Below are 26,248 nucleotides of genomic sequence, written 5' to 3'. Positions count from 1 at the left end.
AGTTCATTGGCTAAACAAAACCTTTGCCCATAATGTTAGTTTCTCATTGGCCTGGCCTCTGGTCTATTAACATGTTTAGCCCAACCCCCAAGAGACAGGCCTGACTCTGCCCACGCCTCTAATGTAAAAACAGCGGTAGTTGGAACTAAAGGGTTAAAGGTCAGGTGATCAAAAATCATTTCATCTGAATCTGTTCTTCTTACTGAAGAGATAGTCTTATGGTGTGCATTATTCAGGCTTAGGTCTAACTTTTGACAAGAAACATCTGATTATCATAAATAACAACAAATCATTTCAATTTTTATTTTGCTTCATACATTTTTATTCAAAAGCCAGTGACAGAGCATTGCGGCACCCCAGTAGGCCTACTACCTGTGTAGAATCCTTGGCTCAGACTCTCCGCTGCAACACTTCTTATGTTGTAAATGAAGGCTAAATCATTATTGAACTTTTAAACTTGCATAGGTTCTGTGAAGCTAATCTACATCAAATACAAGATAGATTGCCTGCAAGATATTTATTGTCATGTCATCTTATTGACAATGACAATGAAAAGCTTCCCTGCTCGGACAGGTGATTATATTAAAGGTTCATAGCTCTGCATGTCACAATACAAATTCTATCTTTTGCGAGACAGTGGGCAGGTTGGGATCCCTTATTTATTCCTTTTTTGCTTATTTGTTGGATCCACAGCTATTATTGGGGTCCACTATTCAATAAAAATCATCTCATGAAAGCGCCCCCACCCCCCCACCCCACACACAAACACACACACACACAAATCCCCTGAAATAAAGTAACTCTACTCTTCTCTATCCAACTCTGCATACTGAATGTAGGCCATATGAGTAAGGCAGATGCAGATCAGCACCATTTTTTCCAAAGTGCCATTGCTAAATTAGTTAGCGACAAGGCTGTGGAGAAACGCACCGCAGAATCAGATCAATGTATTGGATACACCATAGCTAAATGGTTGGCTATGCATACTGGCAGCATCAGTTGTATGCAAAAACATATGAAAGACAATTAAAATACACATATAAAATTGCATTTATTTACAGCAAGAATATTGTACAAATCTCTTTTTTTCCCATTCAAAGCCCTGCCCTATCATGCTGACACTCTCTGGTCACAAATGAGTAAACCACCAACGGATTAATACTTTGTGATTGTACCGTAGAAATACATACGAAAGCCTGGCTATTATAGCTTGGCTATTGCCAGATTATATCACAAGTTAAATACATGTATATGTTTTTCAGATTGGACCGATCATGCAAGGCAGCATGGGATTCCCCAGGCTAAGGAAAGCTAATGATGATAACATCACCATAACATCGTATTCATTTCATTCACACAAATTGAGAAACGAGCACTGGTGGGAAGGGTGAACTCTTGAAGTTTGAAATGTGCGTCAGAAATTACCCAATTGCTAACATTTGGTTGTGACATGTAATCTGAGCATATGTAATGTGTTGTCGTCCGAATCTCTTCTCTTCCCTTTTCGCTGATGGGTCAGTTGTTTGGCGACACAAGTAATCTCCTTCCAGAAGATTGAACCCCCTCCCGACAGGCCAGACCATTAATTTTGAATTATAACATGAGCCATGAACACTGTCAGTGATTGGTCCGAGCAGGTCCACTCATTTCAAATCAGAGCTGAGCTCACTCCTCCCACCTAAGTGCTCCAGGGCATCGAGGATCCAGACCAAAATTGAATTACGAAGTAATTCATGTGGCCTGGTAAAACCAGGCTACTGAACCCAGCCATGGAGGGAAATATGAATTGACTTTTTTTGAGATTTAAGGGTGGGGCAAGGCCGGGTCTGTAATATTCGTCCTCACGGTACATGCACACCAACGGCGCGGACATCCACAGTACGTCCACAGAACGTGTCCATTATCAGTCCAAAACTGTTAAAATGCATGAAAACAAATCATGCCTTGCACACAGGAACGCAGTGTAAGCGCGGTGCATATCCATCCCGACCGGACATGTCCGCATTGCTCCTTGAAAATACACTCGCCTCCAAAAGAGTTGTCGCCTATCCATCTGTTTGGAATAACAGCTAATAACCTGACTTTCAATTAATCACTTGGCTTCAGAAGTCACTCATATGAAAGCTACAACCATCCCGAATGAAAATGTATGTACAAAAATAAATTTCATGCACCAAAGAAAGATTGACCCTTTATTGAACACAGACAGGGCAGATTTTCACAAGACAAAAGTTTTGTCGCCTATCGAACATAATGTGAAAATGAGCAGATAAGTCACTTCAAAACACTTCAAATACGCAGATTGGGTGTCATACTTAATCACTGAATCACTCTCACCTCTCCAGAAAATCGACTTTGGCCTTAGGTGTATGTTTAGGGTCATTGTAATCATGGAAAGCAACACAATGAAAATCAATGGAGTTCAATGAGAGATGGTGACATATTCGCTTTTCGTAGAGCAATACATGTTTAACTTCATGATTTAATCAATGATAAAAGCCCTCAAACACCTGCAGCATGCATGCAGCTCCTCATAAGAGCTGTATCTGTACCATGTTTCACTTTATGCACCATTTCTCTTTTTTCATATTCTTCATCTCCAACACCATATAGTTTTGATGCTATCAGTTCTAAAATGGTTGATCTTGGGATCTTGACTTCAGAGTATGAGTCCCATTAGCCTTCATTTTTGTCAGAATTAGGCCTGACATACTCTTGGCTGGCTTTTTTGAGACAGGACAGTGGGAGAGACTTCTTTGGTGTTAAAGGTGAAGAATTTGGAAAAAAATACATGGTGCCTAAAGTCAAACATGGGAGGGATACAGCTCTTATGTGGAGCTGCATGCATGCTGCTGGTGTGTGAGGGCTTTTATCATTGATTACATCATGAAGTTAAAAATGTATTGCTCTACGAATAGCGAATATGTCACCATCTCTCATTGAACTCCATTGATTTTCATTGTGTTGCTTTCCATGATTACAATGACCCTAAACATACACCTAAGGCCAAAGTTGATTTTCTGGAGAGGTGTGAGTGAATCAGTGATTAAGTATGACACCCGATCTGCGTATTTGAAGTGTTTTGAAGTGACTTATCTGCTCATTTTCACATTATGTTCGATAGGCGACAAAACTTTTGTCTTGTGAAAATCTGCCCTGTCTGTGTTCATTAAAGGGTCAATCTTTCTTTGGTGCATGAAATTTATTTTTGTACATTCATTTTCATTCGAGAGGGTTGTAGCTTTCCGCGTCCCGCTCCCATTGAAAATGAATGGCTGCTGCCCGCGGATAGAACGTGGACGTTAACTAAGCAGTGTGAAAGGCAGCCCACGAACCTCTCAGACTCGCACTGCTCACGGAGACGTTAAGGAAACATGCCGTCTGTGTGTGCATGTACCGTCAGGCCCTGTTAACACACACCAATTGTGTGTCTTATTCTCCGTTTGGGCCTTTGAGCGTTTACAACAACTTGGATTGTGAGTGAACTGAAATGACATCCAATATGATTAAAAATCTGTACTCCACTGGATACATGTCAAGAAAAATTAATTGGTTGGATACATTCTTTCAAGATTACAAGGATTATACATTTCAATGCAAGGCAGTGTATAAGGTGCTTCAGCAGCAGAGATGAAATCATGTCTATGAATGCATATTATGTGCAATTCACCCACTTTGAACTCCTCCCCCGCCCCCTTCTCTTTCTCTGCATCTTACATGCATGCACACATGCACCACTCGCATGTAAACACATTAAGAGTTAACATTGCTCTTCATGACAGTATTATTATGATAACTTTCAGAGGAGCAGATGTGTGCACATCCCAGCCGATGGGCCAGGTGCAGGACAATGAGAGTAAATCCAAGTGAAAAAGAAGTCCGCGACACTGCTTGTCTACTGTGTATTTAATAGAGCGACACTGCTTGTCTACTGTGTATTTAATAGAGCAACGTTTCGACCTTCAGGTCTTCATCAGGCAAAGTGTGAACATGGCATTGAGTGGGTCATTTTAAAAGGTCAGCTGTGGACTTTGGCTGATCAGCTGACTGTAGAACCTTTTAAAATGACCCACTCAATGCCATGTTCACACTTTGCCTGATGAAGACCTGAAGGTCGAAACGTTGCTCTATTAAATACACAGTAGACAAGCAGTGTCACAGACTTCTTTTTCACTTAGTATTATGATAACTGCCAACACAGGCTGGCCTCAGCGACCTTTTACCTTTTACAGTCACAAAGTTTTGTTACTTAAAGTGTTTGAATTTCTCAACACCCTTAAAACTTAATTTTCCGTCGCAGGTGATATGCTGTAATGTAAAAAGCTAAAAGTAAAAGCCGGTTATGCAGTTCTGTTATGTACAGAATGTAAAGAAAATGTTAATCTGTATGTACGTATGTACTGCATGCATGTATGGATTGTATTGTAATGTCTGTATTAGACGGTGGGCTAGATTTCGTAGCTCCTTTAGAAAATGAGTTTCGTTCTCACTCTCGAGTGGCAACTTGATTTTTCTAATATGACCTCCTCACAATATGTAAAGCAATATTCTGGCTGTTGCCATGCTGAAAAGTTGCACGTTGATATTAAAAAATAACTAAAATAAAAAAAGACTGGGGGTGACGTCACATAATGCACAGTCAATGGGAAGTCTCCGCCCCTCAAAGTTGAAAAGGGAATATTTATCCGCATATCGGCCTTTTTTCATATGAAGATAATTCACCTAATCATTGAAACAACGTAGGCATTTCATTCCTGACCATTTTCCTGTTACTGGAAAAAATAACACAGCTTGCATTTCTTTACTGACAAGTAGTTTTTTTGGCGAATTGATCTACCCCCGTCACCTCATTGCTCTATTGCTTTGAGGGAACAGACCTGTCCTCTTTTTGACATTTATCTCTCGTTGCCCAATGATGGTCAGACAGTCGAACACTAACAGCGAAAAAGAGCACTTCTGAAAGTTTGAGAAAAATATTTTTGTTTGCATGTTCACAACAAGTGAGCCCACTTACCCCCCAACTTGTAACTTTTTGCCATGAAATCTGACGGTTCCGGGTAGCATGCACGCGCTAGCTGTATTCTGCCTCGTTGACTTTGCATTGACGTGATGTCACTCGGTCGGCTAGTTTTTATTGTCATTTTTATAAATCAATGTGCAAGTTTTGAGAATGGCAACAGCCAAAATATTGATTAATGGGTTGTCAGGGGGTTATATAAGCAAAAATAAAGTTGCCACTCGTTAACACCAACGAAATGACAAGATATGAGACTGGGCCCACCACCTATATGTATGTTTTTTATGTACTGTATGATCAGTGGCTCAACTGACACCTACAGGACAGTAAGTGAAGTGCACTTTATGTGCTAGCTCTGCAGCGATTTCGGTACAGTGACAGGTCTCTTCTGTGGTGAGGCCTCCTCTTTGTCCTGCAAAAAAAACACAACACAGGAGTTGACTACATCCTAGCATCGTAGACGCAAAGGCCAAAATGGCTACTACAATTATCAATTCATTATATTATCCCAAAAGGTTCAAACTCCCGTGCACAGCTCAGGCCAGGCGCTAGTGACTGTAGGACACTTTCAAAGTTAAATATGGCCACCGCACACTGCTTGACTTCACAGATTTTATGTTTTTGTTTCTTTTATTATATTGGTAACATTTTATTTTAGGGATACATCTATTAGCACTAATACATACAATGTTAATGCCTGCATAAGCAACTTGTAAGGCATGTACTAAGCAAACGCTAAGGCCTACTAGGTCCTTACTGAGAAATTGGTAATAAATGCCTTATTGTGCATGAACAAGGCATTTGCGAATACATGCCTAACAAATGCTTGATTTTGCTTTGTACATACCGTATAAGTTACTTATACAGGCACATTGTATGTATTAGTGCTAATAGATGTATTCCTAAAATAAAGTGTTACCATTACATTATATTATATTATATTATATTATATTATAATATATTGTATTATATACATTCAATACAATTGAATAATTAGTACTTGCATACCGGTATATGTTTCAGTTATCATTCATTATTAGTAGTACTAACAGTGTGATTAAAGCCAACACAGTATTTTTTTTATCTGGCTCAAGTTGGACCAAAGGGCGTTTCTGGGGCAGATGTGTCAAAAGTAAAAGTAAAAGTAAATTCATGGTGTAACTACAGCACTAGCACATGATATAACATAGCTATAGCTATTATACCATTTTCTCTGTACCTAATGAGACAGATAGACCGTGCTGTTACTGAAAACATACTAAAAACCTAATAAGGACCCACAATAAACTTGATCCAACTAGTGCACAGTCAGCTGATAGTAAGACTAGTACACAGGTTTACTGGTTACTCAGATAAGTTACCTGTGTTGGAAGAAAACTGTGTTTCTTTTTTACTTTTACGTTTACTTTTAACACCTCTGGGTGCATTTCTTAAAACCAAAGTTGCTTACTACATTTGCTACCTTGATGTTGCCAATGCATTTTCCCATTGGCAAATACCAAAGTTGCTAACATGCTAACAACTCCTCTTTTGAGAAATGCACCCCTGTTCTGGGGGAAGGCAAAGGGCCTCACCAAAGAGGCCAGGGGTCGAAGTTCCTCCTTGATTAAAGTTGGAGGCTCATCCGTTGCCCCACAGCCTGGTAAAGCTGACTCTGAAAAAGAAGCAGAACGACACGCTTTTAACCCCTTCACCCAGAGCCTCTGTTATAACATTACGGACACAAAAAGGGTAATGACTATATCTGTTACGCAAGATTCTTGGTACTGTCATAGCAATGTTGTTATGATGTAGCTGAGTTTTGCAGTAGAGAGTGAATTATAGGCCCGTCAATGGGCTCATCTGCATGAAGCCCCTATGAGCTCACACTTTTACTGTGACTTCTACTGCATTGGCAGAATACAGTGCAGTGCAGTGCTGAGTTTTTCTAGAAGGGGTTTCAAAGCAGTTGCCTGAAAATCTACACAGCAAAACATTCACGGTTAATTCCACTCTTAAGAGAGTCAATTTAACATCTTCCTCCAGTGTATTCAGTTCCACAGTTCTTACACTGCCCTCTAGTGGTATTAAATGGATTTTTTTTTCCAACCGTGAGGGAGACTCCTGCCACGTGTTAGTTCAAGTTCCTTCACTGAACCCGTTAGGCCGCTCATACAACCAATCAGCCGTGGTATAATTGTGAAAATGTCACACATGAGGGAACAAAGCAGCCATGACAATAGTGCCTGGGGAGCAGTGCCAATTGTTAAACTAGGGTTTTTGTTAAACAGGCACAAGCCAAAAAAAAATCAGTGGCAGAACATGTGTCTTGGTGGAGCAAATAAATTCACCTCTGTCTACAATGTAGTTACTGTATTTGTATGTTTATGTTTTTAAAAATATATATGCATAAAACTGAAAGCCCATAAACATTTCCATAAGTCTTGGAAAAATGTAAATTTTCGCTAGAGTTAGAAGGGTTGTTCAGGCCTCCAGCAGCTATCTGTCCAGCCCCCTGTCTGTGATAATTATTTTGGGATGTGCACACGTTTCTCTTACTGGCAAATGGAAGCGGCTCACCCTCCATGGTCTCCTGGCCGAGGGTGGGGGGCTGGGAGTCCTCCGGCCGGAAGAAGGAAGGCTGAGAGGGGCTCACGGCCCCACTGGCCTGCTGGGGACTGGAGCTGGTGCTGCTGCCCACTTTAGTACTCGTCTGGTAGGCATCAGATAAGAAACTCTGGTTGCTGTTGTCATCTGGACAATCAAAAGGAGAGTTTTGAGTGTGTGTGTGTGTGTGTGTGTGTGTGTGTGTGTGTGTGTGTGTGTGTGTGTGTGTGTGTGTGTGTGTGTGTGTGTGTGTGTGCGCGTGCGTGTGCGCGCGCGCGTGTGCGTGCGTGACAGAGGTTTGAGAGCAAAGTTGTGATTCACTACACTTCAAATTATTCAAACCGTTCACATCACACTGTAAATGAACCACAAGTGACAAGGTCCAATTGGACAACATACGACACAATTTCCGAATAGGACACAGCGTTTTCTACCTTGAAAGTCTAGGAGAACGGAGCGAGCATTTTCCAGAACGTCAGATGGGAACCCTTTTAAATCTTTTACTGCTGGACTGCGGCCTTTCTTTTTAAATACCTGAGAATGAGAAAAGCAACAAGAACTCAAAATCTTCAAGGGAAAAGGTTCATTGCTGGTGATTTTATGTCATAAAGCCACACGGTCTACCTGTTTGGTGTCGGACACTGGAACCCATTTGAATATTTTCAGCGAGGTGTCTCCAACAGTCACCCATTTCTTCTCCCTGTTAAAGTGCAACCTTTTCTTGAAATTCAAACATTTTCATGGGATGCATATATATATTCCTGCAGTATTTTGAAGATTATCAGAATACAAGGCGAGGTCTACTTTTGTCTCGGATGAGCAGTTGGCGTTATTGTGCAGTAGGCCTAATTGCAATCAGAACAGCTTTTAATCCCAAAACACTAGACAACTACTATAATAATGACAACAACAAGAACAATAATAATAACAATAATAATAATAATAATAATAATAATAATAATAATAGCAACAATATCATTATTATTGTTCTTATAATCACAGCAACAATTATTATTATTATTATTATTATTAGTAGTAGTAGTAGTAGTANTAGTAGTAGTANTATATCCTAGGCTATACAATATGTGTGCCAGTGGTAACAAATTTCCTACACTTAAATAAAGACTGTCTCTGGTGATCCAAGAGGTTGACATCTGTTATCTTGATTCTACACAACAAATGTAAGGCTATCACTTATGAATGTCATTGCAGAGTGCTATAATGGCACAGGTACGCCGCCCTAATGCAGATATCTCGTGCGTAACGAACGAAAGGTAATCTGCCTGCAACCTCAAGCATGTCAGCTGTAAGCCTAGTTGTGACATTATTGCATTCATGTGCAGAGAAGAAGGTCCAATACAAAAGACACGTTTCCCCTTTGTGCTTAAACGAACCCCGTCAGGATACATTCAACGATTACATAATCCGAATACCTCAACATGTCCTTATATCCCTCCCATTGTCCCTTTACTCTTATTCCATTGGCTGTCGTCTGTGTCTTTCACTTATCATTCAACTCCCGCCTCAGGCTCTGAAGTTTGTTTTGTAACATAGCGGGTGTCTCCTCCTTAAAAAAAATGTCTACTTGGTGTCCTTAATTTTAAGTCTTACCATCTCCGGACTCTATCGATGGCAGCCATCACCTTTTTAATGTCATCTTTTGCGCGACTCCGCGTCTCGGCTCGCGCGGATCGACCAGACATTTTTCTGACAGATTTTGTTAAAAGCACGCCTAGAGTTTTCCCTCCGACTCTGCCTGGCAGTTCTCTCAATAGTCTCGCGAGGCTCTCTCTCTCTCTCTCTCTCTCTCTCTCTCTCTCTCTCTCTCTCTCTCTCTCTCTCTCTCTCAGGAGCAGGAGCATTATTGTCAGAGATTCTTTAAGTATAGGCCTATACCTTCTCTGATATTGTTCTTTCAAAATCTGTTTATGGCACTTTCAGTTGTCATCTTTCTTGACAACCAGATTATCCACTTTCTTCAACCGCAAAACATAGCCTAACAATTTTGGATAGTAGGCCTACATTTAAACATAGATTGTAAGCCTACACATTTTAAAAATGCAACACTTAGAGAGTACTCTGAAATACACTCGAAAGTGTTAAATAGACTCTGGGGTGGGGTGGGGATTAAGGTTGTCAAGTAGGCCTAGCTTACATAAATACACATGCGTGGACATGGACATTTGACTATGAACAAAGACTACAGAAAAATAAAAAGGCAATTGTGCAGAAACAGTGAGTTGGGGTAGACAAGTGCATGTGCAAAAAAAAACATAGGCCTACAGGATTAACATAACCAGAAATCAGTGTTGACAGATACATAGGCCTATTAGGCTATATCAACACTCGTTTCTGGTTTATTGCATGTATGTGATCATATGTTTTTGATTATTTTATTTATGTGTTTTTGTGTTTTATGTCCTCACTGTAGATGTAAATTAGCCTGAGGCTAACTCTGGTACAATGCATGAAATGACCACATTTATGTTTTAATTGTAAGTGGTCCATAATAGCCTAATAAACTGCATTGGAAAACCTACCAACTTCCCAAAACTTGGGAATCAATCAATAGGCAGAGGACTCTCAAACCCAGGCTGGGGCAGGGGTGACAAAGCACATGTAGGCTACTGTATAACCCATCACAATCAACATCAGGGACATAGAGTGAGTTGCTTAAAATGCAGTCAAAGAAAATAAAAATTTGCATGTTAACTATTGGCATGCTGTGCTTTTCAAATAATGTTGCCGGTAGCACAACATTCTCCTTGGCATCTCTAGACTTTGTCCAAGTCCTCAGTCTGAACCTTCTCTCGTTTGTGAAGAGCACAGGGCACACATGGGAAATATCCCTTCATTCATGTTCTCTGGTATATGCAAATCACTCCCTGCGGTGCCGCTCTGTAAGCATAGGCCGCACTTGTGGACACCAGGCCCTCATACCCTCCTCATGAAGTCTTTTTCTGACCATTTGAGCAGATTTCAGGGCTCTGGCAACACTCTTCCTGTGCCACCACCTGACATAAGGAAGGAGACAGTGAGTGCGTTTTAATATGCGACCTTGCCTCCTCCACTTGCCTCCTCCACTTGCTTCTCGTCATGATGACATCACTGACAACAGCATTACATTTCAATATCTTGCAAAAGCTCAATTGTAGAGTCTTTTTCTCATTTGCAATTGGGATTGTGAATGAAAAACAGTCCCTCAAAAGTTGTTGTGGCTAGGCTGACAGCTGGGAAACTTTATCGTTTTCTCCACGGAGGAGGGGCCAGGAGGCGGGACGAGGAGACAAGCGCAAGTGGAGGAGGCAAGGTCGCATATTAAAATGCACTCAGTGATCCCGCTGCTGGGTTGTTAACAGACCTATGGCCTCCTCCACGTCCCCTGTTGTACTGGCATGTCTCCTGGCATCTCCTCCATGATCTGGAGGACGCTGTGCTGAGGGACAAAGCAAGCCTACTTGCCACACATTGATGTGCTAGCTATCTAGGATGAGTGGTACCGGTAGCTGAGCAAATTCAGTGGGTGAGTGACAGACACTGGTTCATGGTATCTCAAGGGGTGGGAACACTGACAAAATGCATATGTGATCTTAACAATCACTCAAAAGGATGAAAAAAAAACCCCGAAATAGGCTGTGGTCACCACCTGCAGAATACAGTAACTCTGATTTTTGAGCTTGTTTTGGTTATTACTTTTAACTTCTACCCATTGCATGTTAAAGTCGCATAACGGCCCCACAAAAAATGGTCTCACAATGAGTGTTGCTTCCTAACTGAACAGGCTGGTAGGCTATCACGGAAGTATAATTGACGTTGACTTGCATTGCGCCGTTTCAGTGTTCAGTGTAGGATGCCTGTCACGAGTGACTGAAACAGCCTGTGTTTAGGAATTAATTAGAAATGTACAAACATAGAAAATTTAAATAAAATTCAAATTCCAGTCATATCAGAGTAACTGGTGACATGTCGACCACATCCAAGAATGCCCCTTCACTGTAAGACATCTCTTCCTGGAGTCTTATCGCTGCTAGTTCCACAAGCACATTCACTTACATGCACTCACACACACTCACGCACTGATGCACACACACACGCACACTTTCCTACACGATACCTTGTTAAGCGACCTTGGGTGTTTTGAAAGGCGCTATATAAAATGAAATAATAATAATAATAATTATTATTATTATTATGTAACTGAACCTACATGTTTACTTGCAAATACAGCTAATACATACAGAAAATGATAGAACTAACCACATGTCAGCAGAACTGAAAGATTAGATGTTATCAGCTCTTTATCCTGTGACTCTTCTCAACTAGTGGTGTCAACAATAATCGATTCGGCAATGCAATGCAATGCAATGCAATGCAATGCGGGGCATGGATAATTCAAATCAATGCGGCAAGTTCCATAATCATTGCGGCAATTTTTTTAAGTTTCAGTTACTTCTGTGGATATTTCAGGAGCAAATGAATGTGAAATTAAATAAAACCACTTCAAAGCATTGAAAACGGCAAGACTGATACAGAAAACAGCCAATATGTTGCTCATTATCTGACTACTTGTATTGCTTCATCATGACTGATGAAACATTTGCTTTGCTTTCAGTAGAAATGTAATGCATTGCAATGCATTGTAGAATTGAATCGTATCGAATCGAATCACTACCTCCCGAATCGTAATCGAATCGAATCGTGAAGGCAGTACCAATGTACACCACTATTCTCAACTACTAAAAGGAGAATACAGTCTGCAGCAAATCATAGATCTACACACAAAGCTACGCGTTACATTAACTGTCAGAGGAGCGGAACGATAGAATGGCGAAATTCAAGCAAGTCACCATTTTCCATCTTCTCCTTTTCGTCTCTAACATCGACCCTGTTCTTCCACTGGAAGTGGATCATGCTTTTGGAGTACAAGGTGGAGAGGTCTCATTTGAGGTCATGAACACCTATCGTCTAAGTGATGCCGACTTCACTAGTCTTCTCTACAGGTCCACCAAGGATGGAGATCTTGTGCTTTTGATGAACTCTTCCAACCCATCAGACAAGCCAGCCTTTGGTCAGGCCGTTCAACTCTACCACGGATACGGGTACAGTAAGTTCATCCTCACAAACCTGTCTGTGGCTGATGAGGGTCGCTACGTTACTGAGCGCTGGAGAAACGGCGTATTGCGAGAGAGCACAGCTCATGACTTGGCCGTCTGTGAGAAGACACTTGACCTCACTACACACACAGCTGATGACTATGTGCTTTGGATCATGAAAAACATCACAGTGAAAGAGGGTGACAGGCTGCTAGTCTACAGGAAAGATGACGTAGCATATTATGAAGATAATCCTGGCAAAAAGATGATCGTGAACACCAGCTTGGCGTTATCAGGGGTCCAGGATGGTGAGGTTGAAGTTCTCTCCAGCAACTCCAGAATCATCTGGAAAACCACTACGGAATTGTCTAACCATTACTATTTTCTGATATGGTCTGAAGATGGGTGCAGTGCCTATGGCAAACGTGAGGTCCCCCCGTGGATGACTGGTGGAGACATGGGCATACAATTTTTCTTTGTTAAGACAGGTCAGAGAATCGCCCTCCCCTGTCCACCGGAGATAGTATACCAAGAGGTGTTTATTTGAAAAACACCACTCAAAGACATCTACGTAGACCGCTTCTTACCTGCCAACCTCAACGAGACAATGTATGTGGAACCATCAAATGGTTCCCTCATAATCACATCTATCTCAGCGAACCACTCTGGTATTTACACCTGCGGTGGCTACCAACATGAGGTTTTGATTTGCACTGACTTGGAGGCCCTCCACCTGACCTTCTCAGCAGGAGGGAGTGTTGTCCTGGACTGGGTAGCAGAAATAAATGTGATTGAGTACCTTTACCGTTCAGAACTTCATAAAGCTATGGACATTGTCAATCATTCTGCAGAAGCTAAGAAAATAGGAGGCGAGGACAAGGAGGAGAAGATGCACTGGGTCAGTATGGACAAAGATCCCAGATTCAGGTTCAGTTGCTCAAACGTTTCACAATTCTCTCTGACTATAACCAACCTCACAGCAAATGACAGTGGATTGTATCGCTGGCAGCACTTAACATGGCCAGAGTCCTTGTGTTTTGCCAGACATGTTTATCTGAGTCAAAGGAATGCCTTTGGCGTCCACTCCACTTTCTACAGGGTGTACTCCGCACTGATGGCCTGTGGGCTGCTGGGGATGATCTGTGCTGTGATGTCTGTCCACCTGAAGATCAGGGGGAGAGAGCAGCTCTTCCAGGAGACACAGGGGAGAACAACAGAGCAGCCAGGTCCGCTTTCCAGAAGAGCAGGTCAACGTGACCGGGAGGATGTAAATACTGTTGTAGAGCAAATCTTAGATTAGCCAGAATAATATACGGTATGTGATGTACTTAATATACTTCATGTTTGACGGTACTTCATGTTTTGATGACTGTGTCTCATACACCATAGAGTGTTATGAATATATTTTTCGCAGTAACAAAATGTTTTTCATGTTTTTTGTACCATTTACAATTACTTTTATTGCTTTGACATACAGTAATTGGTCAGAGATCCATTTTACGATACCATTTGAGTGTGCGTGGGTGCCCAAAAGAGCAAGCAAGAGAGAGAAACAGAAAGAGAGAGAACATGTATGTACCCTCTTAGTGTTTGTATGTTTTTCTCCTTGCATTGTATTTTTAAGTGTTTTGCAATTTGGTTGGTGTGTTTATGTTTTGTGGTCTGCTTGTTGGTTTGTTTGGATGGCTGGGTAGGACTCTTTGGATCACAGACAGTGGGCATTTAATTAAATTAATTACATTTTTAGTCGCAAACTTCAGGTGGTGCAACCACAGGTCACGCCACTATTGCCTTGATTGATTGAATTAATCAATATACAGTGCCCTCCATTATTATTGGCACCCCTGGTTGAGATGTGTTTTTTAGCTTCCAATTATTATTATTTTTTTCGAAATAATATGGGACCTTAATGGAAAAAAAGAGAAAAATCCAACCTTCAATACAAGTGCATTTATTCAGTGGGGAAAAAATCCCACATAAAGAAATAATTATTTGACATCAAATAATGTGTGTCACAATTATTAGCACCCCTGTTGTTAATATTTTGTACAACCCCCTTTTGCCAACAAAACAGCACCTAATCTTCTCCTATAATGTTTCACAAGATGGGAAAAGACAGAAAGAGGGATCTTCAGCCATTCCTCTTTGCAGAATCTCTCTAAATTATCCAGAGACCTGGGTCCTCTCCTCTTCAGCTCGCCCCACATGTTCTCAATGGGGTTGAGGTCTGGGGACTGAGATGGCCATGGGAGGAGCTTGATTTTGTGTCTGGAGAACCATTTCTGTGTAGATTTGGCCATATGTTTAGGGTCATTGTCTTGCTGAAAGACACAGTGACGGCCCATCTTCAGCTTTCGGGCAGAAGGCAACAGATTTTGATTTAAAATGTCCTGGTATTTCAAAGCATTCATGATGCCATGCACCCTAACAAGCTTCCCAGGGCCTTTGGAAGCGAAACAGCCCCACAGCATCACTGACCCACCCCCATACTTCACAGTGGGTATGAGGTGCTTTTCAGCATGCGCATCTTTCGTGGCACGCCAGACCCACTTAGAGTGTTTGTTGCCAAAAAGCTCAATCTTGGTCTCATCTGACCAAAGCACACGGTCCCAGTTGAAGCCCCAATACCGCTTGGCGAACTCCAGACGTTTGCGTTTATGATTGTGGGTGAGGAAAGGTTTTCTCCGTGCATGCCTCCCAAACAGCTTGTTGGCGTGTAGACAGCGCCTGATGGTTGATTTGGAGACTTTGTGACCCCAGGATGCTACCATTTGTTGTAATTCTGTAACAGTGAGCCTTGGAGATCTTTTGATTTCTCTTACCATCCTCCTCACTGTGCGTGGTGGCAAAATAAACTTGGGTCCTCGTCCAGGCTTGTTTACCACTGTTCCAGTTGTTTTGAACTTCTTAATTATTCCTCTCACAGTGGATATGGGCAGCTGCAGTTGAGTGGCAATCTTCTTGTAGCCTCTGCCTGACCTGTGAAGGTCGGCGCACATCTGCCTCACTTGTATGCTGTGTTCCTTTGTCTTTCCCATGTTTAAGAGTGGATAAGAGAAATGGCCTCGATTTATACCCCAGGGAAACAGGAAGTGATGAATTACTAATTAAATGTTCCTACATACTCTGGTAAACTTTGTAAACTACTGTAGAAATGACAGAAATGCTTCAATTATATTTATTTCCTGGGAATTGTTAAGGGTGCCAATAATTGTGGAACAGGTGATTTAATGAAAAATAATTATTTTTTAGTCAGGGATTTTTTTTATTTTCCTACAATTCATTTGAGTTGAAGGCTACATTTTTCTAACATTTTCAGTGTGACAGTATTCTTCTGCAATAAACACTGAATTTATTTTAAGGCTTTTAACACATCTCAACCAGGGGTGCCAATAATTATGGAGGGCACTGTAGGTAATTACTTACCTGACTCTTGCCCTCTGGTATGCCATTGCGCAAACACTTAAAAATACAATGCAAGTTGTTTATCTTACTGTTTCTTATACAACAGAGTTTTTTTAATATCTTTTTCGCAGTAACAATATTTTTATGTACCATTTACAATTACTTTATTACCTTATTTCTTTGACATGTACAGTAATAGGTCAGGGATCCATTTTACGATACCATTTCTGTGTGTGTGTGTGTGTGCGGGCGTGCGCAAAAGAACGAGCGAGAGAGACAGACAGAAAGAGAGAGAGAGAGCATGTCTGTACTCTCTTAGTGTTTGTAATGTTTTTCTCCTTGCATTGTAGTTTTAAGTTTTTTTTTCTGCACATTCTTTGCAATTTGGTGTCCCTATTGCTCCGTTTAGTTTTTGTGTGGTCTGCGTGTTGGACTCTTTGGATCACAGACAGTGGGCTGGACTGGGCTGTGCGATGCCCCAGTGTGTGGGTCAGTTTTAATTAAATTTAGAGCCAATTACCCATATAATGTGATTAAAAGACAATGTTTTTTTCTTCTTCAATATTTCATAGTTTGAGTTTGATATGCTTGTCATATGCTTGATATGCTTTTGAGTTTGATATGCTTGTAATTCCAACAAGTATCAGTACAAAGTGTAAAGGTATAAATTAAACCTTATGTAATAACTTCTGTGATGTCTTTAGAAAATATAAATTGTACCCTAATTTCCTTTAGTCAGTTTAGACATGATGTTAAAATGGTACGACAGTTTTTAATCCATTGTAAAGTCAATGCACACATGCATTTTGCAGCAGCTGAGAATTGATAATCATCTGAAGATAAGCTCTTCACAGTCTTGCACAAACCTATGAAAGTACAACCACATATTTTGACATGGTAACATGGGTGTGGCAGCACTGACAAAATGCACATGTGACCGAACAATCACTCAGAAAGGATGCAAAACAGAAATGGTCTGTGGACACCACCTGCAGAATAACTCTGATGTTGGAGCTTGTTCATTACTACCTGTAATTTCTATCCCATTGCTTGTTAGCATTGCACAACAGTATGCAAAATGGGCCTAAAATGAGTGCTGCTTCCCATCTGAACAGGCTGGTATCACAGAAGTATAATTCACCTGGAGTTGCATTGTGTTGTTTCAGTGTTTCCTTTATTTGTTTGGAGCAGTTTTTTTTCTTTTTTTTTGTAAGTTTAGTGGGTACGATTTATATTTGAATGCCTATATAGTCCAGAAATAAGTTTCAATCACTAGTGACTGAAACAGCCTTGTGAAGAAATTGTGCTTAGGAATGAATAAGAAATGCACAAACATAGAAAACATACATAAAATTCAAAATTCAAGTCATATCAGAGTAACTGGTGACATGCAAACACAGCTAATCATGCAGGAAATTATAGGCCTAATGACATGTCAGCAGAACTGAGGTTAGATGTTATCAGCACGTTATCCTGTGACTCCATGAACTGCTAAAAGGAGAAAACAGTGTGCAACACACCATAGATGTTCACAGAGGCTACACGTTATATTTTCTGTCAGAGGAGCAGAACAATAGAATGGCGAAATTCAAGCAGGTCACCATTTTCTGTCTTTTCCTTTTCGTCTCTAACATCGACTCTGTTCTTCCACTGGAAGTGGATCATGCTTTTGGAGTACAAGGTGGAGAGGTCTCGTTTGAGGTCATGAACACCTATCGTCTAAGTGATGCCGACTTCACTAGTCTTCTCTACAGGTCCACCAAGGATGGGGATCTTGTGCTTTTGATGAACTCTTCCAACCCATCAGAGAAGCCAGCCTCTCGTCTGGGCGTTCGACTTGACTACAGGTACGGGTACAATGACTTCAGCCTGACAAGCCTGTCTGTTGCTGACGAGGGTCGCTACGTTACTGAGCGCTGGAGAAACGGCATACTGCGAGACAGCAGAGCTCACGTCCTGACCGTCTGTGAGAAGACACTTGACCTCACTACACGCACAGTTGATGACTATGTGCTTTGGATCATGAAAAACATCACAGTGAAAGAGGGTGATAGGCTGCTAGTCTACAGGAAAGATAGTGTAAAAAATTATGAAGATAATCCAGGTAAAAAGATGATAGTGAACACAAGCTTGGCTATGACAGATGTCTTGGATGGTGATGTTAAAGTTTTCTCCAGCAACTCCATAATCACCTGGAACACCACTATGGAAGTGTCTAACCATTACCATTTTCTGATATGGTCTGAGGATGGGTGCAGTGCCTATGGCAAACATGTGGTCATCAGTGGGATAAAAAGCTGGACAGGTAGAATAGGAAATATCTATGTTGAGAAAGGTGAGAGAATCACCCTCCCCTGTCCACCGGAGATAGTATACCATGAGGCGTTCATTTGGAAAACACCACTCAAAGACATCTACGTAGACCGCTTCTTACCTGCCAACCTCACACAACAAGACAAACAGACAATGTATGTGGAACCATCAAATTATTCACTCATAATCACATCCATCTCAACGAACCACTCTGGTACTTACAACTGTGGTGGCTACGGAATTGAGGACATTTTGGTTTGCACCGACTTGGAGGCCCTCCACCTGACCTTCTCAGCAGGAGGGAGTGTTGTCCTGGACTGGGTAGCAGAAATAAATGTGATTGAGAACCATTGCAGTTCAAAACTTCATAAAGCTATGGACATTGTCAATCATACTGCAGAAGCTAAGAAAATAGGAGGTGAGGACAAGGAGGAGAAGATGCACTGGGTCAGTATGGACAAAGATCCCAGATTCAGGTTCAGTTGCTCAAACGTTTCACGATTCTCTCTGACTATAACCAACCTCACAACAAATGACAGTGGATTGTATCGCTGGCATGTAGCGCAGAAAGCATGGACAAAGCCCTTGTGTTTCGTTAGACATTTTTATCTGAGTCAAAGGAATGCCTTTGGCATCCACTCCACCTTCTACAGGGTGTATTCTGCACTGATGGCCTGTGGGCTGCTGGGGATGATCTGTGCTGTGATGTCTGTCCACCTGAAGATCAGAAGGAGAGAGCAGCACTCCCAGGAGACACAGGGGAGAACACCAGAGCAGCCAGGTCCGCTTTCCAGAAGAGCAGGTCAACGTGACCGGGAGGATGCAAATACTGTTGTAGAGCAAATCTTAGATTAGCTAGAATAATATAAGGTATGTGATGTACTTAATAACTTAATATACTTTATGTTTGATGGTAGAAATCCATACTTTTGTTCATCATACTGTTTCTCATACACCATAGAGTTTTATGAATATATTTTTCGCAGTAACAAAATGTTATATTTATATGTACTATTTACAAAATACTTTATTTCTTTGACATACAGCAATTGGTCAGTGATCCAATTTACACTATCATTTGTGTGTGTGCGGCGTGCATGTAAGAGCAAGCAAGAGAGAGAAAAAGAAAGAGAGAGAGCATGTCTGTACCCTCTTAGTGTATTTTTAAGTGTTTTGCAATTTGGTTGGCGTGTTGTTCCTTTTATGTTTTGTGGTCTGCTTGTTGGTTTGTTTGGATGGCTGGGTAGGACTCTTTGGATCACAGACAGTGGGCTGGGCTGGGCTGTGCGATGCCCCAGTGTGTGGGTCAAATTTAATTACATTTAATTAAATTAATTACCTTTTTTAGTTGCAAACTTCAGGTGGTGCAACCACAGGTCATGCCACTATTCGATTGCCTCGATTGATTTAATTAATTAATTGATATAGGTAATTAATGTAAAAAGCAATGAAAATGCCTTTAGATAATGCAGTGAAAACAGAAAATTATTTTATTCATACAACAGTGGCATTAGCTTTGGTTGCACCTGTCTGACATATGCTACAAAAATGTCAATGACCCATGTATTGTATTGTGATTAAAAGACAATGTTTTTTTCTCAATATTTCATACAGCTTGAGTTTGATATGCTTGTCATTGCGACATATACTATATTCAGTACTAAGTCTCAAAGTAAAAATTAAAGTTTGCGAAGATGACTAGAGGATGTCTTATGTGATTTCATCTACTAATACTTTTATGTTTGATGGTAGAAATTCATACTTTTGTTTATCTTACTGTTTCTTATACAACAGAGTTTTATGAATATATTTTTTGCGGTAACAAAATATAATATTTTTATGTACCATTTACAATTACTTTATTACCTTATTTCTTTGACATGTACAGTAATAGGTCAGGGATCCATTTTACGATACCATTTGTGTGTGTGCAGGCGTGTGCAAAAGAACAAGCGAGAGAGAGAGAGAGAGAGAGAGAGAGAGAATCTGTGCTCTCTTAGTGTTAATAATGTTTTTCTCCTTGCATTGTAGTTTTAAGTGGTTTTTTTCTGTACATACTTTGCAATTTGGTGGCCGTATTGTTCCGTTTAGTTTTTGGTGAGGTCTGCGTGTTGGTTTTGTTTGGATGGCTAGGACTCTTTGGGTCTATGGGTTGAGTTGATTGAGTCAATGACCCATATAATGTGATAAAAAGACAATGCTTTTTTTCTTTAATATTTCATACAGTTTGAGTTTGATATGCTTGTAATTCCAACATTTATCAGTACAAAGTATAAAGGTATAAATTAAACCTTATGTAATAACTTCTGTGATGTCTTTAGAAAATATAAATTGTACCCTAATTTCCAGTTTTTAATCCAACGTTAAGTCAGTGCATACTTGCATTTTGCAGCAGCTGAGAATTGATAATCAGCTGATGATGAGCTCCGCACAGTCTTGCACAAACGTATGAAAGTACAACCACATTGACATGTGGTTTCAACTTCACAAAAAAATTCTCATCATGTTGATCAGGTTTGTATACTTTTTCGTTCAGAAGATGAATTGCTAAAGCGATGAAATAAGTGCTATGGATATACACCAAAAAGAGAGGACACACACCAATATGAAGCTGTACCGCCTCTAGCTTTTATTATGGCACACATTTACTATGCCATTGTTTTGGTGTCTGCAAAGTCACAAGACTTATTCCCATTACATTTTCAAAGATCATTTTGCATTGATGACATTGGAGTTTGACCACTCTGCCAAGCCTTTTCAAGCATATCCCAAAGCCTCTCAACGTGGTTAATATTTGGAGACATTCACTTTCAAGGCGGCCATGAAGGCATCGGTATTGATGCTTTGATGTTGAGTTCTATCCGATTTCATTGCCAAGTGAGTCTATTTATTAGACAGGAAAAGATGTAGGTTATAAGAAAATGACATGTTGTTTGATGTATGGTTGCAGTTGAATATCCAAAAGGGGAAACTGCATCTACTTAAAGATATGTATGGTGATAGCCTAATACAAAAGGAATTATATTACAGTTACAATATATGACCAACTGGCACTTTTGGTACTTAACAAAAAAAATAATGCATAAGATTCACTAGCATTTACTTTAATTGGTCCCTCCATACTACACAACCATATGCAATCATATATTTTTTATTCATGATGCATCTTTAATTCCTGCATATACTGCATGAACTACTTGCATCTGACGACTGTAAACCTCAACATTTGAAAAACCTTCCATATTCTCGCTTGTCAAGGCCAACAATCTCTGCGACATCCTCAGCTAGTCCTGTTACTATGACTACCACACGAGGCGCAAACTGTCCGTTGATGTTATATCAGATGACATTTTCAGCCCCAAAAACAGAGAGACCGCAAAGTTTCAGGAAGATGTAGGCGAGATTCTGACTTGCATGAACCACATGGCTTCTGTGAGTGTTCAAATGTCACTGTGTGCGTTCCAACATGAGACCTTACGTCTTCCACTTGTGCTTGTGGCCTCGTACCAGGAAGCAATACGTCGTGATGACATCACTGACAACAGCATTATATTTCAGTATCTCACAAGAGCTCAATTGTACAGTCATTTTCTCATTTGCAAACTGGATGGTGAATGAAAAATAGTCCCCCAAAAATTGTTGTGGCTAGGCTGACAGCGGGGAAACTTAATTGTTTTCTCCACGAAGGCGGGGCTTCAGCAAAACGTGAGGCCACAAGCACAAGTGGAGGACGCAAGGTCGCATATTGGAATGCACCCACTGTCAAACCATACCGCTCCACTGCAGGGACGTGTACACCACCTCATCATCATCATCTTCTTCATCGTCATCTCTGTCCTCCATGTTCTCCTCGCACTGCGTTTGTGTGGCGCGGGGTGAACACAGCACCACCGTCTTCTTCACGTTAGATCCCAGTCGGGCCAGCGCCATGATGTCACAGAGGGGCGTGTCTGCGTCCATGGCAACGCATACCGCGATGAAGTGGGCGTGGAAGCGAAGGGGATCACCTGAGGAGAAGAGGAGGAAGACCAGAGTGTTGAATGGCAGCAGATGGCATTAGGTAGGGGCGCACTGTACAGTAGCAAAGCCAGCGTACTCACTGCATTTCAGTCTCCATTCAATATTGTATTCATCAGACCGTATTGTGTTGAGAGTTCTCCCAAGGAGTTGGTTTTGTCCTGACTGTCGTTTCCTAGTTAGTTTGTTGGTTGCTAAATTGTCAAAGTGCTCTCCTACTGCGGGGGAATTCTATGGCCATGATTAAGTCTCTCTCGCATTTGCCCCTGGGCCCAGGGCCCTCATGTATGGGTGTTAGGGGCCCTATTGAGACCATGGCAGGCCGTATGGGGGGCCCTATCAGTGTTTGGCCCTTGGGTCCTGTGTGCAATTGTTTTGCCACTGAGTGGAAGCAAAACCCCACCTGGGAAACTCCCATCGTCATCATCATCATGCTCACGGCACACAACATAGTTACATTTATGCCCCACCTTCACTAGGTCTTCTGAAAAGATATATTTGTATTGCAAATGCAATTTCCAAGATTGTTAAACAAAACATGTCATATTTCATGTGAAACTGCAAGGGCCCGCTGTCCACAAGTTCCCCACCGATGCCTTACAACAGTAACTGCTTATCAACGACTGCCCAGAAGTAAAACCATCAGATCTATTACTGATACTTACCAGGGTAAACTAAAAAGTCTCCACCAAACTTCCCGGCAGAGGTAAGGAAGAACCCTCTCCTGCGCAGGTCCTGGTAGACAAGGAACCTGGTCTGGGATCGCTCATCCTGCCGCGCGGGCCAACTGGCAGTCAGGAAGCCTCTCTCGTCGTCGTGGTAACTGAGGCCTGCCCTGGCAGTGCACAGCTGCACAGTCATGGCGGAGACGGGAAGAGAGAAATCCCGATCCAAAGCTGCCAGGCGCTCCAGCACTGAGCCCTCTAACACACACACACACACACACACACACACACACACACACACACACACACACACACACACACACACACACACACACACACATAGTGAGAACTTTGCAAGTCCATTGAGGAACACATTCTACACAAGTTTACATAGAAGGAAAGAAGGGTTTTTTTCACATGGCACATGCATGAATATACATCACACAGTGAAAATCGAGTTGTCCTCTTGTTGAGTGGGGTGATGAGGGATGGCAAAGTGCTTGTGCACAATCTAATAGATGACCTGTGCATGGATCATGTGTCCCCACGCTGTGTGTGTGACAAGGATGAGTGGGCTATGGGTGGTGTGTGGGCAGCCATGGCCTAGTGGTTAAAGAGTTGGTCTTTCAATCTAGGGGTTGCTGGTTTGAATCCCCCCAGACCTCTCCCTACATCTCCACCCATGGCTGAGGTGACCTTGAGCAAGGCACCTAACCCCACATTGCTCCAGGGACTGAAGCCAATACCTTGAAAAATAATAGTTGGAAGTCGCTTCGAACAAAATGAAAGCGTCAGCTAATGTACTCTATGAATGTGATGTGAAGGGCATGAAGTAGTAGGGTCTATGACGGCAAAACGTTTTCCCCGTTGTCGACCAGCGCAGAGTGAGTTTATTGTACTGTTGTACGGTTGTATTGAGTTTGTGCAAGACATTGAATAAGAACTTCAAATCATCAAATCGCAATGGCAAAGCCAGAGGACACAGGACAAGACCAGAGGAAGAAGATTGATTTGCAATAGTGTGTGTGTGTGTGTGTGTGTGTGTGTGTGTGTGTGTGTGTGTGTGTGTGTGTGTGTGTGTGTGTGTGTGTGTGTGTGTGTGTATTCTCTTACAACAACTGCCCATCTTACCGTTTGGTGTGTCGTTCAGGACCCGCTGTAGCACTGCTTTCCTGTCCTGCAGAGACAGGGCACTCTGCACTTGGTGACTGTGCTCTAAATCTTCTTTACACCGCTCAGCTAGAGCTGACCGGTCCAATCCTTCCTATCAGGGAGACAGGAAGATACCCCGTTGAAACAATTAATGCTGCATTACAAATACCGCAGTTTTGCTAGCCTGGCCGCGCCAAAAACCCCTACAGCAAAGCATCATTTTGCGGCCACTAGGGGCGTCTAGATTTCTAGGCTACAGTTTTGCTATAGGCATACTATTTGGTACAGTATTATTTTGGAATTAGGCCATGGATGCTGCATAGGCCTACTGCAAAAAAACAAAAAACAAAAAAAACAATAACACTACACACTGTGATTTGGACACGAATTCACTGCGTTGCAGAAAAGCAACAGTTTCCCCTAAAGGGCATAGACAATATCCCATAACAAATAAGTTAGTCTACTACAGTACACTACTTAATACAAATTCTACTTCATCTGTTTCAGCAAGGACAACAGCTTTGCCCTCTTCGGCCAGCAGTCGAGCTTCCTCGTCCAGGAGTTCCAGAGGTCGTCCGAGTCTGGTGTTCTGGCGTGGCTGCCTCGCTAACGAGCCCACCAAAGATCCGATGACCCCGGCCTGACGAGCTACCTTCAGATCGGTAACACGCCACATGAGAGGAGTGGATCCGCACATTCGAATTCCAGCGACATGATGGGTATGCTCGCTCGCCGCATCCACTGTGGATGAGTCTTCTTGAACTTCATCCTTCCTTTCGCGGTTTAAGACGTCTAGCGTATCCATCTAACTGGTTTGAGGAGATCACTGTAACTTTATTCCAAAACGGGTGCCTTTGGTCGCCCTCGTTGTTTTTCAACCTAATAACGGGACACTAAATAACCTATTTGCATGTCACACGTGCGTATATTTTGGCTACATACCGTCGGGCATAGTCTACATGTAGAAACATTCATTGATCACCGATACGACAAGGCTATTCAAACAAACACTCAAAACGTCTACAATACCAAGGTGTACCGGACCCTGGATTTCAGGTCTAACAGTGGACCAAAACAATTTTAAACGTAATAGTTATTGGAGTTTGAGATTGTTCCAAGCCCGGTGTCAGCTGTGCGAAGCGACCGAGACTCAGACTTCTTCTTTGGTGGGGCGGTTTACAATCTGAGTGCATTGCCGCCACCTACTGGGCTGAGGTGTGATCCTTTAGGGCAGGGATGGGGAACTCGAGGGCCCATAATTTTCAGGCAGTTTCACATGAAATGTTTTGTTAAGAAATATTACATTTGCAATTAAATTAAGTTATGTTTTAACGGGACCAACTGAAGGTGGGGTTTGTTGTTAAGGTGGCCAACTTCAATATAGGCCTAAATTAGCGGAGGATTTTGCATTACCGTAACAGAGTTGCCAAAAGGGTGAAATTTTGCATGATGCTTCCTTAGGACCGACCGACCTCAATGATTTAAGCCTAGGAGGAGCCCAACTGAAATATTCCATTTCATATCAATCAAGTGAATAATCTACAGGGGGTGGACAAAATAACTAAAACAATTGCCAATTTACTGTACATATTTAGAAACCATTTCGTACATTTAATTTGAACTGAAGACGTATATCGAGTAATCTGAAATGGTATTCCTTAAGATGGCTTATCCTCATCATATGTCTATCCATACAATCCCTCAAAACCAAGTGAAATGAAGCAAATTGAACACGTTTAAAATCAATGGATTGGTGTTTTTTAATATTTTTTTTTTCAAACATGTACACAGGATTTTTTTTAAATGTTACAGTATATATACATACACATTTGTGTATATAATATCATCTAAAAAGGGGAGCATGGGGAACGACTGCTGTGCGCTTTTTAAGAGTCAGAGAGAGAGAGAGAGAGAGAGAGAGAGAGAGAGAGAGAGAGAGAGAGAGAGAGAGAGAGAGAGAGAGAGAGAGAGAGAGAGAGAGAGAGAGAGAGAGAAGGAAG

The 26,248-nt window shown here is 41.6% G+C and overlaps 2 protein-coding genes across 3 annotated transcripts; both read right to left on the bottom strand.

Annotated features, from left to right (window-relative positions):
* Window positions 1-4,219: 4,219 nt before the first annotated feature.
* bcl7bb (BAF chromatin remodeling complex subunit BCL7B b) lies at window positions 4,220-9,367 on the bottom strand. 2 transcript variants are annotated; one of them, XM_063204482.1, is made up of 7 exons: window positions 9,215-9,367; window positions 8,228-8,303; window positions 8,038-8,137; window positions 7,556-7,750; window positions 6,592-6,671; window positions 5,285-5,429; window positions 4,220-4,431 (listed from the first exon to the last, which is right to left on the bottom strand). In XM_063204482.1, exons 1-6 carry the CDS (start codon window positions 9,304-9,306, stop codon window positions 5,367-5,369), a joined length of 606 nt encoding a protein of 201 aa, XP_063060552.1. In that variant the 5' UTR covers window positions 9,307-9,367; the 3' UTR covers window positions 4,220-4,431; window positions 5,285-5,366. The 2 variants fall into 2 exon arrangements, with proteins under 2 accessions (XP_063060552.1, XP_063060553.1); XM_063204483.1 differs by having other exon boundaries at window positions 7,577-7,750.
* Window positions 9,368-21,020: 11,653 nt separating this feature from the next.
* tsen34 (TSEN34 tRNA splicing endonuclease subunit) lies at window positions 21,021-25,385 on the bottom strand. Its single transcript, XM_063204480.1, has 4 exons — window positions 24,742-25,385; window positions 24,228-24,360; window positions 23,097-23,354; window positions 21,021-22,421 (listed from the first exon to the last, which is right to left on the bottom strand). The coding sequence occupies exons 1-4, from the start codon at window positions 25,051-25,053 to the stop codon at window positions 22,177-22,179; spliced, it is 948 nt and encodes a 315-aa protein (XP_063060550.1). The 5' UTR covers window positions 25,054-25,385; the 3' UTR covers window positions 21,021-22,176.
* Between the last annotated feature and the right edge of the window lie 863 nt (window positions 25,386-26,248).

This window comes from Engraulis encrasicolus, chromosome 8, assembly GCF_034702125.1.
Source record: "Engraulis encrasicolus isolate BLACKSEA-1 chromosome 8, IST_EnEncr_1.0, whole genome shotgun sequence".
Lineage (NCBI taxonomy): Eukaryota > Metazoa > Chordata > Actinopteri > Clupeiformes > Engraulidae > Engraulis > Engraulis encrasicolus.
Note: the sequence above shows the minus strand (reverse complement) of the source record. Positions and strands in the feature narration are given on the sequence as shown.

Excerpts from the sequence above, each read along its gene's own strand:
- bcl7bb (XM_063204482.1), bottom strand. The coding sequence starts at position 9,306 with ATGTCTGGTCGATCCGCGCGAGCCGAGACGCGGAGTCGCGCAAAAGAT. Across the intron at positions 6,672-7,555 it reads TGAGCCGCTTCCATTTGCCA|AGTCAGCTTTACCAGGCTGT; the intron begins GTAAGAGAAACG and ends CTTCTTTTTCAG. Across the intron at positions 5,430-6,591 it reads TTCGACCCCTGGCCTCTTTG|GACAAAGAGGAGGCCTCACC; the intron begins GTGAGGCCCTTT and ends TTTTTTTTGCAG.
- tsen34 (XM_063204480.1), bottom strand. The coding sequence starts at position 25,053 with ATGGATACGCTAGACGTCTTAAACCGCGAAAGGAAGGATGAAGTTCAA. Across the intron at positions 24,361-24,741 it reads TCCTTGCTGAAACAGATGAA|GAAGGATTGGACCGGTCAGC; the intron begins GTAGAATTTGTA and ends TCTCCCTGATAG. Across the intron at positions 22,422-23,096 it reads AGACTTTTTAGTTTACCCTG|GTGATCCCCTTCGCTTCCAC; the intron begins GTAAGTATCAGT and ends TCTTCTCCTCAG.